Source organism: Strix uralensis, chromosome 4 (assembly GCF_047716275.1).
Source record: "Strix uralensis isolate ZFMK-TIS-50842 chromosome 4, bStrUra1, whole genome shotgun sequence".
Taxonomy (NCBI): Eukaryota; Metazoa; Chordata; class Aves; order Strigiformes; family Strigidae; genus Strix; species Strix uralensis.
The window spans coordinates 10,060,884-10,078,261 of record NC_133975.1 but is presented as its reverse complement, the minus strand read 5'-3'; the positions used below and the strand labels follow the sequence as shown (position 1 = coordinate 10,078,261).

Below are 17,378 nucleotides of genomic sequence, written 5' to 3'. Positions count from 1 at the left end.
CTACAGACAACAGCTAGGTGCTGATTCCCTGCAAACAGGGGAAGAGATGCTTGGTGGTGACTGCTTTCTTGATTGGTGGAAGAAAAAGATCTGTTGAATTAGGTATTTTTTAAAAAAAAGTTTTCCTTTTAAGCTTGCTTAGCTACTCTGGACAACTGAGCTGGAACTTGATTTTTTTTTTTTTTTTTTAAAGGTATTTAGGCAGCTAATGGGCTTTCAGAACCTGGCCTCTGAAACGAGTCTTACATAACATGATGGGAATCCTTGGCTGAATCCCAACCAGTCAAGTCTGTGGAAGCTCACAGATGAAAACTGGGTATACAGAAGTGGTACCTGCAATGGCTTGAAGAGGTGGCAAATGCATATGAAAGCCAGCAGTGCGGCTCCAGCTTTTTAAGGCAAGGTTGGCTCTGCACTCAGGATTCACACCAAATCTGCAGGAGGCTGGATTATTTCCTTCCAAGTATGTCATGAGCACAAAATTTTGATGATCCAGCATCCCTGGTTGGAGTAGGCACTAAAGGATCAACCTAGGCTGGAGGAGGTGGCCATATTCTATGGGTTGCTTGTCCTGTCCCCTCCTCTCCCTGCCTCCATGCTGTATTTGCATTTCTAGCTGTATTTTCTGTGCTCCTTTCTGTGGGCTGCTTACTCTGTTTGAGTATTGGATATACTGTGGCCTGGTCCCAAACAGAAAGTGTCTCTTTCTGGATGGAACAATGTGTACTTTCCTGTTATGGCTTATACTGCTTTTCCCTCGTGGTCTCTGTCGGTGGACACTTGTGCTTAGATTTACTACAGAGAATTCCTTTGCAGGTCAAGTAATTTTTAATCTGTTTTTTTCCCCTCAGTACACATGGTGGTTTAGCATGTGGCAGGCTGTGGGACTGATTCTGCACCCCGCTCAGGGGATTTCAGTAGGAGCTGTGTGTGCCTGCCTGCAAGCTGAACCCCACATCATATCCGGGCAGCTACAGAGGATGCAGTTAAGGTTCCAGAAACTATACTGAGCATGAACATTTAGCCAGCAGATCATAAATGTGAAAAAGCATAATGCTGTTCCTTTACAGCAGTTTAATTTGGGCTGGTTTTGAAAAAGCAAAAACCAAAACCAAATAAAAATTATGCATGTAATCCAGTTAAAACTGACTTTCCTTGTCCTAAAGAACTGTGCAGTTCACAAGAATGGATAAGATATTCCTTCCCCCCCACACCCCTCCTTATTTTTGGAAGGAGAGGGTTGTTTGGGACTTCAGAGTGCTGTCTTTTGAGATGGAAACTGAAACGCATATAGTGAGCTATGTACACATCCTGCTAGAATAGAGGAGAGTGACAGGACTTGTCAAAGGATATCCAGTGGCTAATATTATTGTTTAATTCTAGTTTATGTTATACAATTTTTTTTCTATACAAATTAGCGTAACTAATTGTGTAGTGTGTGGAGATTGGCGTAGCCAACACAGAAGAGGTGTGGGCTTGGATGTATGTGCATGAGGTCATCTTTGCAATGCTTCTAACTTAAAAAGTAACAACTCTAGTTACAGGCTCCGTGCCCTACATTAAGAAAGCCTACATTAGATTCTACCTTACAGCAAGAAAGCAGAAGTTTTGAGGAACAGTGAAGGACTACATCTGAATGTGGTAAAACGTCCCTAAAAGGGTGGAGAACTACTTGCGAGTTCTCTCCTCCCAACGGCCACCTTGGGATTAATGCCAAACAAATTTATCTGCTTTTCTTTCATTAATATTTCAATTTAGGTAACTAAGTGAAGATGCAAGGTGCTAAATAAGGGGCCTGCCTGGCATGTAATTCCTGCCAGAACTCAGCAGCTCCTATTGAAGTTAGGAGTACCATCAATGTTTGCAAATACCGGCTGTACAGACACTCTGTATCTTACATACCAAATTAGCTGGTATTTACAAAACATAAAGGTAGCAAACCCTGTAATTCCCCCAAGAAAGCTGACTTAATCCTGATTGGTAAGTGCTGTTGTGTCGACAGCTGAAATGAACAACATGGGTGGAGCAAATAATTTCTGCTAGGGAAATTTGGGAGCTTGTTGTGTGTGTTTGACTAGAAGCAGTTATTGGGTCTATGTGCTAAGAGGTATTTGAAATAGACTGTCAGGTGTCTTGGTTCCCACTGCCTGACTTTACATACTCACATGGCAAGTGGATCCAAACTTCTGGCTCTTCCTTCCATTGCCAGATAACCTGAGGACACTGCACTTAAGAAATCTGGGCTGAGTTTTGTGGGGAAGAAAGAAGAAGGAGGAGGAGGAAAGGGGAGAAAGTTTTTAAAAGCTGTTCCATACCTTATTGTCCCAAAACAGATCATTTTCAGATTCTGCTCGACTGCACCCTGTCTGGCACAGACAACCAGCTTTGTACTGTTCAATGGAAAGGGAAATAGGACGGAAATTAAATTATAAACAAGGCACTATCTGTGCTGTAGCAAGTTAAATCTAAACTTTGAGGCAGGACTGTCAGCTATCTGCAACTCTGCACTGTCCCGTGATGCCAGATTTTGCCACTGTTTGGGGGGGGAAATATTACTTAAGTGTTGCTCAGCTCTTAATTCATATGAAAGTAAGAGTACCCATTGTAGCCTTGGAGAGGCTATCTTTAATTACTGTCAGTGCATTTAATCCTTCCTCTCAATTTGTTTATATATACACCTCACTGTCTTTTCTATCCACCTCTAATTACAAGGTTTCAGTGACAGAGTTGGAGATGTACAGCAAGGCATTTGGGGACGTGTATTCTTAATTACTTCAGGGTGACTTCTTCTTTTCCTTTGGTGTTCTCACTTGGGGTCTGAACCAGCCTTTGGCTGGCTTGAAATGGCACCCTGCTGTCATCATAGGGCACCCCATGGGTGAAGAAGAAGGTAACTTGTTGGAGGGCATCTCAAGTCTCTACAGCAGTACAAGACAGCACCACCCACCACCTCCTTCCCCAAAAGCCAATTAACTTCATTCGTGCATGCTCAAGCTGCCACCATTAGCTATTCCCTCTAAGATGACCACAAAGCTTTTGGTAGGTACAGTTGCTGAGGAAGAATTAGCAAAAGCAAAAATGAAAGTAAGACATAGCATTGAACATCCCTTTCTGATACTTAGTTTCCCACTCAGAACTTAAAACTTCCTACCTCTGAGAAGCAGAAAGTGATTGTTTAGGTGCTGAACTAGAGATACAGTTGCCTTAACTCTGATTAGGTTTTAAAACTGGGGTGTGAATTGCTGTTGTTTCTGGTGCGTAGTGCACGTAGGACTGTGGAGTTCCTACAGCATTTGTCAGGCTAGTTAAATTGGACACTTGGTATTTACTTGGCATTTGGATATAGAAGTGCAATAGACAATAAAACCACAGTCACAGGTATCCAGTATTGCAGATATTAATATCTCACGCTCTTCATTTAACTTGATGCAGGAAAAGGCTGCTTAATTCCGGCTGTCTGCCATCCCAAGGCCTTGCGCTCAGTGTGTGGTGGCAATGCATGTTTTTAATTTAGCTAAAATAATTCAGCCTGACTTGTCTCTCCTTTAATTTGGCATCATACAGTGGTGTTAAAAAAAAAAAAAAAACTTGAACACATTTCTCCCCTCATTTGACATATGTATAAAATAACTAGGTCTATAGGGAGGTTTAAAATTAGGCAGAAGAAGCTCACGAGGCCTTGTACCATGCTCTCTTTGCTTAGTGCTGTGCTACAGCTCAACTTCTCTAGGCTTCTCTAAGCATTGTAGTCTTCCCCCCCCCCCCTTTTTTTTTTTTTTTAAGATCCTTCCTGTTGGCAGCTGTCCTGAGACACGATGTTCTTGCTTAGCATTTTGATGTGGGGAAACAGTCTGATAATTAAAGCCGGTTTCAAGCCATGAGCTGATTTGTAAGCAGTGACTTGCTCTGGGGTGTTGTCAGTCGATAAATGTGTAGCTTGTGTGTGCAGAGCCATGCTGCACCTTGTGCCTTAAGCGCTGTGCAAGAGGGACATATACGCTCCCCGGAGCCACTTGTGGGGGAGACTGACTGCATCCTCTTCAACCACCTTTTGGTGAATGGTTAATTTGTAGAAAATTACAGTTATCATCCTGCTCCCCTCTGTGTGTAAACCTAGTGCAAACCTGTTGTTCTTATGCAGTTTTTCCTTGTTTAAATAAATGCAGTTCTCTTTGACCTACACTCTACAGTCCTCATCAAATTACTTAGAAGAGTACCGTGAAAGGTGCCGAATGAAAACACACCTGTTGTTGCAGAATTGCAGACCGATGTCGTGGGTTTGGATTTGCTGTGCAAATTTGCTTTGCGGTGTTCCGCTGCTGGCGAGGACCAAAGTGTTACCGCAGTCATGTAAATGGTGGCGAGTCATAATCCACTCTTGGGTTTTCAGTGGCGAGCGTGTGTAAGTATGTGTGTACATCCGTGTAACTTCAAGTGGGAATTAAAACTGCTTGATACTGGAATGGCAGGATCCTGCAATGGTACTTCCCTTATCTAATTGGGTCTGACACTATTCTGAGGTAACAGACAAACTTAAAATCTTAAGTCTCCCTGCAGTGTAATCTAAGAAACTTGAGTGCCAGTAAGACAGATGGGTTTGAGAGGTCTAATTTAGGAGGACTACTAAGTTGCAATGTGTGCATTTTAATGTGCGAAACAAATGGGTGGAAGGATGGATGAATGAAGTATTAAATAAGTTTATTAAAAGCATGGCTGATCATTTTTTTGTGGACTCTCTTTTCAAGTATGTGCAATGGTATTTCCATTACTCGTGTTATTTCCCCACAAGGCACTGCTGTTCATCTGCCTGTATTAGGTAGGTACTGCGTGATGCTGAGCTCATGGTACTAGGTGATACCTCTCTTGTTATTGCTTAAAAGCATTTGAGAGGTGAATATTGAAAGACAATCAGTAGATAACAGGGCTGAAAATAGAAGACACCTGAAACAAATTCCTTTTCTATAGGTGTAAGAATTGTTCGTATTTGTCCGACATTGACTTTGAAGGTTTAAAATATAGAAAACTGTTCTCCATAGATGAGCACAACCTGAAGGCTGAAATACTAAAATATTAGTTAGAAACTCCCTTTTTTTGCAGAGGAAAAGAAATCCAGACAAGGGCAAAAACATACGGCAGGGGATTTCAGCTGTTTTCATAATGTTTGATTTCTGTTGCCTGAGATTCTTGCAAGGTCAGAGATTTTACTGCTTCTGGTCAAAGGGTTGAGAATCCTGTACATGTAAATTTGAGATGGTCACCCTCCAGGAAAGACAAGTGGTATCCAGCTGCCATTACGTTTGCTTGTGATGCTTTTGGGAATCCCTGTATAGCTTGTAAATTCCTATTGACATTTCCCATGAAGCACATCTCAAATTTCTGCATGTTGCTGTTGCTTATCGCCGAAACCTGAGACAATGAAGGGCTGTTAAACCTTTCATGGCTGCTCTTCAAATAAGAGCAGCTTAAGATAGTGGGATGGCTGAAGCCTGGGGAAAGCTGTGGGGACAAGCCTGGCTGCAGGGAGGAGCCTGGAAAAAAACAAGGAGAGAAGATGAGGGTGGTTAGATGTCAGTCCTGCAGCTCTTAATACTGCAGAGCCTGAGGCCACGGTTCCCCAGCAGTTAAAACAGATACCAGTCAGAGCTGCTGGTGTCCCACCTGCCCCAGAGTTCTTGCTGACAGGGTTCTGCTTGTGCATTGCTTTGCCCAAGTGCTCTTCAGAGTGCCTGCCATGAGCCCCTGAAGGAAAACGACTGGTTGGAAACCAATGACTGTATTTCGGTTTTGTGGCTTTGCTGGGTTGGTCGACATGCAGTTCAGGCCTGTGGATGAGTGTGTGGAGGGGTGGCACAGGCAGGGGGGGATGCCTGTGTCACACCCTGCACACTTCTCTGACAGCTCGTGCTCACTCTCTGCGGCAGGAGGAGAACTGAGCGGGAGAAGGTCCAGGAACAATATGGCAACGGGCACTAACTGTGCCACAGGGCTTTTATTTCTTCTGCTGGCCAAAGTCAGATGTGACTCTGGGACCTTCATCAGTCTGTCTGCTTCTGCTGTCAGATACACTTCTGAAGGGACAGCACGTGGACAGTCTGGCCAGCCACCAGCTGCTGAGGCTCCAGTCAGATCTCTCACGCTGGTGTTGTCCAGGTTACTTCACAGGGTCATTCCAGCCCAAATCGAGCCTCAGGAGTTGCTGCTGTTTGTCCATCTTAGCTGCTGCCCTGGCTTATGGCAGTACATGGACCACCACAGCTTACCCTCCGGTGGGAACCAAAGTGCAAGGAGCATCAAAGTTGGCTTGTAGGCATTTTGAGAGATGAAGAAATGGTGTAGCCCAGTGCTCGTAATTTAGGACAGGCAGCTGTCATTGCACTCAGCAGGGAGCTACTGGAGGGATGGAGAAAGGAGGGAGAGGGGAAGAGGACAACATGAGCAGCAAGATCTGCCAGGCATCACCTCTCTTGGGAGTCAGCAGCTTCCCTCTCGCAGACCAGCCAGTATTCACCTGTCCCCAGCTTGCATCCCAGATAGCTTTCTGCACACTGCTGCCAAGAGGCTTAGCTGGCCAAAAATGCATACATTTGTGGCACTGCAGATACTTCCCTTAACTTATGTTTGCTGAAAGATGTAGGAATAAATTCTGGCTTCACGCATATGCTCCAAAACATGAACAAGCTGCAACTTTTGGAAGGTAAAAAGGCAAAGTTAAAGTGCAGAGTCTTGGCTCAGCAAGTGGGCTGAAGTGACACTAAGTGAAAGTAAATAAAATGCACTGTGAATGCTGCAGTGTGCATTTATATACAGTGAAATAGAGAACTTAAATATTTTTCAGAGTGATAAAATGCACAAAACATTGAAATGGTAAGCTGTATAACAGGCAGCAGGGGTTTTCTCTGTCTTCCTTAGCGTTAGGAACAGTACCAGACATTTCTGAGCAGTATTCACATGAAAATGTGGAGATGATACAAGTTCATAGCAGCACTGACTCTTTGGAAGCTAGTGATGGTAAGATAAACTTGGAGCCATTGCCTTCGTAGGCAGTTGATGTCTTGTGTTTGGATACTTCAGAGGTACCCCAAGACCACCAGCTACCTGACTGCTAAAGCTATCTGGTTGGTTTCAGTTTAGTGAAACAAATGCACAAAGATATTCAGCACACTGAAAATGCATATAGAGGATGAAACTATTTAGTTAATAATAAAGTAAAGAAAGCAGACGGTTGCACTGATTGTAGGGCTGTTGCATTTAATTCACTAACAATCACTGCAATTAGGCACTCACGGCTTTTTCTGCCTGTTAGTTGCCACAGTGCCTTCCCAGGCTTTGCTGCTGAATTTAGTTGCAGAGGCCTCTGTGAGGTGTTAGACATGGACAAAAAAATGGCACGTGGAACAAACCTTGGATGAATCTTCACCTGCAGCACAATCTTCAGGATTTTGTTCTTAATATGGAAAAAAATGGCATCTGTTGCAGAACGCTGTTGTTTGGATTATCTTTTCTTGGATAATAAAAAGCCGAGAGGTTTGCTGTAAGGGTGCTACTGAATTTTCTGGGTTTGACTCTGAGGCACTCAGCTGTGAGCAAGCATTTCACACATCTCGTAGCAATCGGCACACTGGGTGCCTTGCTATGGTACAGTGCTTTAATACTAAGAGGTTTTCTTTCCTTTTCACTAAAACAAATTTGTTGTGTGGTTGAAATGGATTATGCAGCTCAAGTATGAGCTAGAGCTTCTTTTGGGGAAAAAAATGTATTTGAGGTATCCTTTGTAGAGTAGAAAGTCTTGAAAGTGTTTCTGACTGAAATAAATACAGAAGAGACAGGATTTTGTACTTCAGTGGAGGGTTGTTATCTTCCATTGTATCTAATATTTTGCTGAAGATATGCTAAATTCTGTGTCGACCATTAATAAATAGGTTTCTTTAGAACCATTTGTATATGATCGAATTTCTATGATTTCTTAAAATGGAAGTTTATATATAATATCTTTAAATGCCTTTATAAACAAATATGCTTTAATTAGTACAGAATCATCTTTGGTATACTTTATAAAAAGTATTGTAGAGCTGTAAATATATCATTCCTGACACTTACTTTAAGAAAAGTGTTAGCTTACGGAGGAGTGAGGCAAGTATGCTTGAGTACCAACTTCTAAGCAGAGTGGGGAGTATAATTATATGCTTACCTACATTATATGTATAGCCATGATATCCAGGAATATACGAAATAATATGAACACATTTAATTTTCAGTACCATTAAAGCCATTTGCAACAAAATTCTGTCATCACTCAAGAGTGTGACTGTGCACAAAGTAAAAAGAGCTGAAACCCTTAAGAGATCTTGACTTACTGTGTCAAGCTCTAGTATGAAGGGGTTGGAATCAGAAGGCAGGCAGAGTTCCTATCTCATTTACCTTGGTGGCAAGTGAATCCTGAAGTCACAATGGGGAATTTTTTACTGCTGGTCTGCCTTTCTTAAAAGCCTTGAAATAATGATAAGTTTCTGAATAATGATGCTGTCTGTGTTCATCCTGACCAGTGCATGTCACAAAGGGTCCTGAGCTTCTGTGTTCGCTGATTCTATCTAAAACTTGAGTGCTCCCTGTATGCAGGTGTTTGCATTTCATAAATAAAACTGTGAAGAGTCTTCCTGTAAAAAAACGAGTGTCTTACAATTGCAGTTAGCTCACTTCTGTATTTTATGCTGAATTTCAAGCCTGATAGGGAGATAAAATCACCCTTCTTTAGGGATAAAACACAACCATTAGTTCACCACAGGGGTCTCTGACCCAGGGTTGTGACTCGGTCCAGACTACTTTGGTTCACAATATATTTGACTCCAGAAGTGAGTTTTTGGTGCAGAGATTCTTCTCTGACTTTATCCTATGTATGTTATTAAGCCAGATTCCATAGTCATTATGCAACAATGAAAAATCTAGTAACTGCTCTATATTTTTAAATCTTTGTGTATTATCTTCAGTGCACAGCACCAGGACCAGGATAGGTTTGAATGTGGGTAAAAATGTGAAACATGAGAGAAGGAATCTGAAATACTTCAGTAACTGTCCATTCATAATAATATGTCTTCTAGATTCATTTCAAATAGGTTTATGTTCTTTGAAGTTGGGGGTTTGTTTATATTAAATTTGTTCTGAATTTGCCCTGTGATAGGGTCTGAAGCTGTCTGTTTTTTGGACTGAAATGGTTAATGTACAAAAATGACGAATTTTTAATTTTTGCATCTATTTCAAATATATCTGTTTTTCTCACTAGTGCAGCTTGTAATGATTGCATTTTCAATGTTATTTGAGTGTTTGATCTATAGTGTCCTTTTCTTTTCAGAACATCACCAAGCAAGTATATTTAGCAGTTGATTCGGGAGTATGTCAACCTCCTGTACACAGAGCTAGTTTAGTAGACTAAATTTGGGACATCTGAAATACAAACACATGTTCAGCCACGCAGGCATTTTTAGCATTAAAGCATCTTGCAGAAAGCACGGTTAGGGCCTTCTTGTGAGGCAAGTATTGTTTTGTGTCTACATGTGCTTTGGTGATGCACTGTGGTGTGAGGTACGTTGGGCTGTGAGTGTTGAAGCAACAACACCCTGTCTAACCCAGCCAACTTCTGCTGGAGCCAGCATGAAGGGAAATTCAGAGCATGCAGTATGGGAATATGGACATTTAGTGGCTTTTTGTCCATTTCCTAGCCTTCCAGATCCTTACTACCCATCAGCTGGAGATGCTGCAGCTCTAAGATGCCTCCCAGTATGGCCAAGACAGCTTCATGTCTTGACTGGGCAGTCTGCTAGTAGGAGGGAGTGGGTGTGGACCAGACAGAGCTGTTCTGGGACTTCCCACAGGATGACAAACTTTGCTGATAAGAGTTGCTCCTTCCCTTCTATGGCCAGCTTTGGTTCCACAGAGAATGGGTACATGTGGGAGAGCCATTGTTCTAATTTGGGGAGGCTGTGGAGTGAGACCTTGAGGATGTGCAAGGTGAACACTTGTCATGAATTTGACTTCTCTCTAGTGAGTTTTATGCTCTTGACCATGATTGTTGAGAAACAGATGAACATGGCCCTTTTGACGCTCTCTGCAGGTGATCTCTGGAAGTAACAGCACGATGTCAACAGCAGAACTGTTGTTTATCTCTTCAGGTGCACCTTTGAGAAAATGCCTACCACATACTACCTGCACAGGAGGCTGTCGGCAGCTTTGTCTGCATGGGTTGCCCAACCAGGGTGGTGGGATCGACAAGCACATGTTTCACATGAACACGACACTGTCGCCCTGTATCATGAGTGTCCATGGCCATTTAATTTCACTGAGGTCTGGCTGAGGCAGGCCATGCTGAGGACTAAGCAGCTGGTTTTGGATGTGCACTTTGCCTTTCCAGCTGGCCTTGTGCAGATCAGTGGCTTCCAAATAAAGTCTCTAGATTTATACTTGAATGGTTTAGGAAACACACCTTTGCTGTTGTCAAAAAAACCTGTGCAACTACTGCCCGAACAACTACTGCTGTCTGACTAGCTGCAGGCCATTTCTATCTGCTGTGCTGGATCTAAAAAAGCCCTGGAAAGCCCCTGTGGAAAGACTGCAGGTGAATCAGGTCACTCCACAAACCTACCAGCACTGTATCAATTGGACTGGCACAGGTTTAAGTCACACAGTTGGGGGTGTTTTGCTGTTACATGAGTGGGAGCAATCTTGCGAGTCAAATGCTACAGCTTTATAAGCAATCTTTGATTTATACGTTCATAGAAATGTTGATTGGAGGGCCCTCTGAATGTCTATGGCTTTGTCTGGGTAAATCTTGGAAAAACTTCCAAGGACTGCACTTCTACAGCCTTTCTGGGCAACCTGTTCTGGTTGTGCACCACTGGCCTAGTAAAAATTTTGTTTCCTAATGTCCATCCTGAATCTCCAAAGCCATTGCCTCTTGTTATCTGGTTACTGAGGAGTATTCTGTTCCCGTTGCAACCACCCATCAAGTAGTTGTAGGAATTTCTTGGAATTGTTGCCGTTTCATTGGAATGAAGATTATCCAGTGTGAACAATAGGCTTATTTGTTTCTTTTTTTTTTTCTTCCTCTGCATCTCAGTATTCCATTTTTTGATTCACTGAAATGGATTTCTGTCTGGGATTTCATACATATGGGGAAGCTTATTGACCAATATGTAATAGACTCATTTAACACAATTTTGAAATTTGTTAGGATCAAAGATCCTAATTTACTTTTGCATGGCAGTCTTTTTTTGAGAAGTGGTGAACTATAGCTCCTCTGGCCAGCATTGCTCCTGCCTTTTCATAGCTGAGCACAGGAGCAGGCTGAAGTCTCTGAGGACTAGAGTCAGTGAGTGGTCTTCAAATGAACTTCTGATGGATGTCCTTGTACTATGCAGGAATTAACAACACTGTTTCGCTGCTTTGTCCCTCCAAGTTGTGGGGCTCCAGGGTTCATTTTGCTATCGGTTTTGAAATACCTGCCAGTACTGTCCATCATGGCTTATATGGATTCAAAACCAGTTCAGGGTAATTCCAGCTGGTAGCCATTGCGTTAGTTGTCAACAAGTTGCTTTCTCCTTTATGTGAATGTGATGAACCACCTGACTGCTCCTAGACATGGCCACTGCTGTGGAATGCTGACTAAGTCTGTGGGCTTAGTAATGCATTTTTATTAAGCATTAGAAGAGCTATAGTGCAGATTTACAGAACTGTGCTGTGAGCTTGCTTAGGGATAAACACTGATGTCTTGAACATCTGAAACCCCTTTATCATCTGGCACAAAGGCAAATGTGGTAAATCAGAGGCAGGTCAGCCATGCACCTCTCCCCAAGCGTGGAGCTGCACCCAAAATGGAGAGCTGCAGGCTTGAGGATTCAGATTTTGGATGGCTTCTTTTTAGATCCTTACCTTCCCTGATAAATTCAGTACCAGTGATGAGGGGGATATTTCTGTGCATCCACATGAGGTGAGAAAAGTGTCCGCTTCTGTAGGCACCGGTGTCCTGGCCTGACACCATGCTTTGTGTGGGTGAAGGTGTAACAGTTGAGTTTCGAAGCTGGAGCAGAGCATAATTAGCCAACTTCAACCACATTTCATGCACAGAGATCATTACCCCATTGCTCTGAGACCAGGCTGCTTTTTTTTTTTTTTTTTTTTTTTTTTTTGCTTATTTTTTAGGTGGATTTTAAGGCGTGAGCTGCAGAACACAAAGCAGCTCCGGTTGTGATTACCTCTGTGAGTGCCTTTCCCTCGCAGTCAGCTGAGGAAAAGCGAAAGCTGTCAGGTCTCTGCAGAAAAATAGAGAAATTAGTGCTGGCAGAGTCTGTACACCACAACTTATCTGCTGTGAAGTTTGAGTCCCTTGTTCCTGCTGGTGTGATCTGTTAACATAACGTGCCTGAAATGTTTTCTTACATTCTTACAGTTTTTTCTAAGATGTGCAAGATGAAAAACGTGGTGTTATTTACTCTAGTACCTCAGGAATTGTGGCGGGCTGGTTTTCTTTTTTTTACATTCACAATCTGTGCCATCGATTATGCTGTTGTGTTATAATATATGAATTAACCACATAAACATGCCTGCTTTTATGTAAAGGTCTGCATAAAGCTCATTCTTTAAAATCTTTAATGGATTTGTAGGTGCTGAGTAATTAAATGAAAGAAAAAAATCCCTTTTAAAAAAACAGCTAAAGTTAGAGCAGGTCTTTTAGCAAGTATGTTTATTACATTTAGTGCTATCAGTTGTTAGTGATGAGAATGCCTTAAAGCTTTTTTTTTTAAATATTTAGCTCTTTTTAATTCTTCTCATTTGTCAGTTAAAATATTCTTAGCTTCGGTCTCGTGTTCTTCATGGCACTTCTGTAAAGTCCTGCTTTACCTGGTTGGCAGGTAACATAAAAGAATTTGTGCTTTAAAAAGACACACAGCTGTGCCTGCTGGATCTTGGTAATGTTTCTGTTAACTCCCCAGTTGATGGTAAGGAAGTGCACTAAATCCTTACTTTCTCCCTGTGGTAAGCAGACTTTCTTCAAATAGTAACAGAGGCAGATGAGTATGTAGTCTGGTTTCATTAACGTTTTCCAGGATTAATATTAAATAGATCTCAGATCAACAGTTCTGTATATTCCTTATCAGACATTTAATTACTCTAAGTATATTGATTGCTCCATTTCAATGTATTTAACTCTCTATTTACTACTTGGATACTATTCTTGTCCTCTTCCTTGCCACATCCTCCTTTATCTTCAGGCCTCACTTTCTCGTCAGCTGTCTAAATACAGTTGCATCCAAGTTGTGCCGAGTGACGCAGATGGTTGCGTGTGTGTTTAGAGGCCATTTAGAAACCAAAAAGATTATTTGAATTTAGTCCCTGAAGCAAGTTTCTTTTATTTAAAACACAAAACCAGCCAGGTAGTTGTTAGAGGATACAGACACAGAAATAAAAATTTACCTGATGAGGATTTTCTGTATAAATAACAGTAGTCTCTAATTCTGGTTATTTCACTATTTTAGAGATCAATGTCCCAGTTTAAGTTAGCAGCCACAGGGGTGCTTTGCAATATGATGGGACTATTTTTGTGAATACTTACCCCAGTCTTTGTAGCTGTTATTTAAATAAAAGCATTTAGGTGGTTAAATTTAGAGCCTTGTGTTTAAAAACAAACCCCGGGCCTAAACAAAAAAATCTATCATCAGTTTTCTCTTGAGAATCACATTTTCACCAATATTCCTCTCCCTAAGTGGCTTGAAGAAAGAATTAACAATTTTATAGAAATGCTCTTTGATTTCCTACCTAATACATTGCTGATTTATATGCAGCCAGAACTAAATGTGTGAGTGTATAGTCATTAATGTACTGTATTTTAATTAGATTTTATTTTGCTCTGGGTTTTTTCCCCATTAATTCTCAGGTTGTTTTCGCATTACACTAATCATTCCCATTACACGTGTGTAATTTGTCATTTGCTGCATATTAAATCCTCTGCAGCTGCATTTCAGACACTGATGCTGAATTCTGGCTCTGAACAGATTGTTCAAAAGAAAGTTCATTTTTGACCAGAAGCATTAAATTTCCTGCAAAGTTTGTTTCCTTCATGCAGCATCGAGCAGATTTGAAAAAGATGATTATTCATCTCACACTTGTGATCCGCTTCACTTATTATTACTGCTTTGTGGGGGATGTTGGCATGCTCCAGGTCATTGCTTTCTTCAATCTGCAATAGGCTGGCAGAAAGGAAAGTATTAGAGATGTTGCTCATGTAAGCGCTTCTGCATCCACTTCTATCTTATTGCAAAACTGTATAGATTCCTGTTCAAGAATTGTGCATTAAAACCAGGAGAGATTTTCTTCTGGATTTAACTGTAGAAGCACACTCCCACACTGTTCTTTGGTTTGCTACTGCCTTGTTTTGGATAGTTGAAGCAACTGTTTTGTGGACTATTGTATTGCTAGCTTCTTTCTCAAAGACAGACAAAGTTTGGAAGCCAAGTATCTGTAGAAATACCACTTCATTTATCCTCTTTTTACTGATAGATTTAATGTTACTAGTATAGGAGAGATTGTTGAGAGCAGTAGTAGCGATACTTGCAAAGGAGTAACAGAGAAAGCAGGACCCGATATGGCTGGAAGTATTTTCTCTTGTGTAATAAAGGTTGTCCTGGCTGTATACTAAGAGGAGAAATGTCTTCTTCTCTGGGACTGTGGGTCAGTAGGTGGGAGGAGAAGGGGCATCAGGACCTCCCTGGTACAATATATTGATAAACCATGGCTGGAAGAAGCTCCAAGCTGTGCAGAGCTGCATGGATGCCCTCGCCTTGTGTAGCAGGAGTGTGTCCTATTGCATCAGGCAGGGCTAATGGGGGAGAGGGGAGTCGGGTCTGAAGCCTCTCTGCTCCCTCCCACAGCTCTGTCTCTGCCTGCAAAAATCACTGGGTTGGAGTGAGGTCCCAGTTTTAATTCCTTATCCAGCCATAGATTCAGTGCGCAGCCTTGTCTGGATGTCTCCGATCTCTGAATGTATTCCTCCTTCGTTAAGATGGGACTAAGCAGTCTGAGCAAACTGCTTTGAAATATAGGTATGAAACTAGTCTCCGAATGTGCCAAGCAGCATTACTGCATTTCAAGTGACCTTTCAGTCTGAAACTTTGCCAAAGGGAGGGGAAAGGAAGCCACCGTTGAATCAAGTTCTGCACAGAGATCCTGCAAACAGATGGTGTTTGCATATAGGATATGCTGTTCGGGTGCAACTTTACTACAACGCTCTTCATTTTTAATAATTTCAGGCGGGCTAAACTCCGGCTATATTTGGAACAGCTAAAACAGCTTGTGCCTCTTGGGCCGGACAGCACCAGACACACCACTCTAAGTCTGTTGAAAAGAGCTAAGATGCATATCAAGGTAAAAACATTAATCCATATTTTTATTTCTTTTAAAGCAGAATCTTCCAGAATGTGTATCCATAGAGAGGAAGCTAATTTTCACACAAAATCCATATCCATATGTCTGATCTTCTGGATATACTGGCCTTTATTAGTTGCAAGGATTTCAGTCACAATATCAAGGTTTTGTGTTTTGCAATTTACCCTGCAGTGTCAGATACATAAAATGGTGATTTTGTGACTTCTGCTTAGTTACTAATGGTCTACATTGTATTTAAAAATATATATATATATGTATCAAAGCTGTTCTTTGATTAATATATTTATTTTTTAAGGACTGAGCAAAGTAGCATTGTACTGCATTGATTTCAATGTAAAAAACCAGATCCATTCATGATTGAAAAAACTAACGGAGTCAAAGGGATTGTAGCTACTAGTAAGCTTTATCCTCTCATGCATTTTGATGACCAGATCCTGTAGTATTTGACAATCATTTAAAATAAACCAAAAATGAAATGCAGTCTCCTGTTAGTTGCCGCTCCCCTTGCACGTTTCATGGGTGTAACAAGTTTAAACCAAAAGCCAACCCAAAATCTCACCCGTGATACAGGAGCACTGCAGTCTGTACATTTGCACAGGTAATTCAAAGGGGATTATTCCTCAGGCCTCCTCTCTTCAATGACCTTCACTCCCATTTTCACTTTCTTAGTTTCAGGGGAACCGGGTTATATGCAGTAAAAATACAAACAGGTAATCAAATGTGAAAGTTAAAGAACACGTTTCTGCTGCTGTGTCCAGGACTATAATTACTCATCTGGCATTTTTTCAGTGTTATAGGGAAACAGGTCAACAATAGTGTCAGGAGAGGTTGACCACTGCCAGTAATCTTGGAGTATTTTGGACAACAGCTGCTGTTACACAGCATTAAGATTCTCTGCTGTTGCAGAAATGTGTGTATGTCATATGAAGAATTAAAGATTACTTTAAGCTAAACCATTCTTGTGAACAAGTTTACTGAGCTACTTCCTCGGCTCTTATAAGCACATTTACTCCAGCTGGGCAACCCCTGTTTTTACCATTTGAGATTTTGGCCTCTTGTTTATAATTCAGGCTAACATGCATGAAAGGCACTGCATGTGGTTTTTGTCTTGGGCTGCCCCCCTATCATGGGCTTATGCATACAAATTGAAAAACTGTTTTTACAAGTGGCAAGTGTGAGAGATTAGCCATGTAGTTACCATTTCAGCTGCTGATAAAAAAAGCTAGGAACAGATTCTTTCCAAGTCCATCGTGCACGATACCAAGGACTCATTTTCTGAAAACTGAAATTGAAGTTTAACTTTCTTTTAAAGATTTGAACTGAACCTACCCTAACTGGGTTGCCACTTAATTGCTCCCCTTTGTCAGGTCAGCTACCTCCCTGCTGCACTGCCAGAGCATGCCAGTGCCTGACTGCCATTTCTAATACAGTCATCAGTTTTGAACTTTTCACACCCCTCCCATATATTGAAACTGGCCCTGAAAGATTGGATGGTTTTGAGTCTCCTGGATATGAATCACTGAGTTAATTCCTAAAATAGTTGTTAAGAGTTTGGGATTGCAGCCAGGAAAATAGAGGAAAAGGAAATCTGATCAATTGGGCATATTTGGTTTGTTGTGTACATGGATGTACCAACTCCTTTTCTTATCATAACATTGTGTATCCACATATGACGCATATCTACGTACTGTATTGCCTGGGAGGGGGCTTAACACGAGGCTGCAGAAGTTAGATTTCGTTCAGATAGGAAACTGCCCAGTTCAATAGCGTCAATTATTTTTTCAAAGATAAATACTTTTGCTTTCAGGCTTGCATTGGAACAACAAAATCTCTGAAATTGTTTTGCTTGTGGTTTGCTGTGCACTGTCCCACTCCGCTCTCCTCAGAAAACCAAGCATAGGTTCATTCAGATGGCAGGGAGGAATTGTCAGCAGCTGTATTCACTCCCT

The 17,378-nt window shown here is 41.6% G+C and overlaps 1 protein-coding gene across 3 annotated transcripts in view; it reads left to right on the top strand.

The window, feature by feature from the left end:
* Positions 1-17,378, top strand: part of MXD4 (MAX dimerization protein 4) — a 42,465-nt gene that overhangs the window by 17,325 nt on the left and 7,762 nt on the right. For all 3 annotated transcript variants that reach the window (XM_074865604.1, XM_074865606.1, XM_074865605.1), the window contains exon 4: positions 15,294-15,408. In XM_074865604.1, the coding sequence (XP_074721705.1) occupies positions 15,294-15,408 (115 nt within the window). The remainder of the gene's footprint in view (positions 1-15,293; positions 15,409-17,378) is intronic.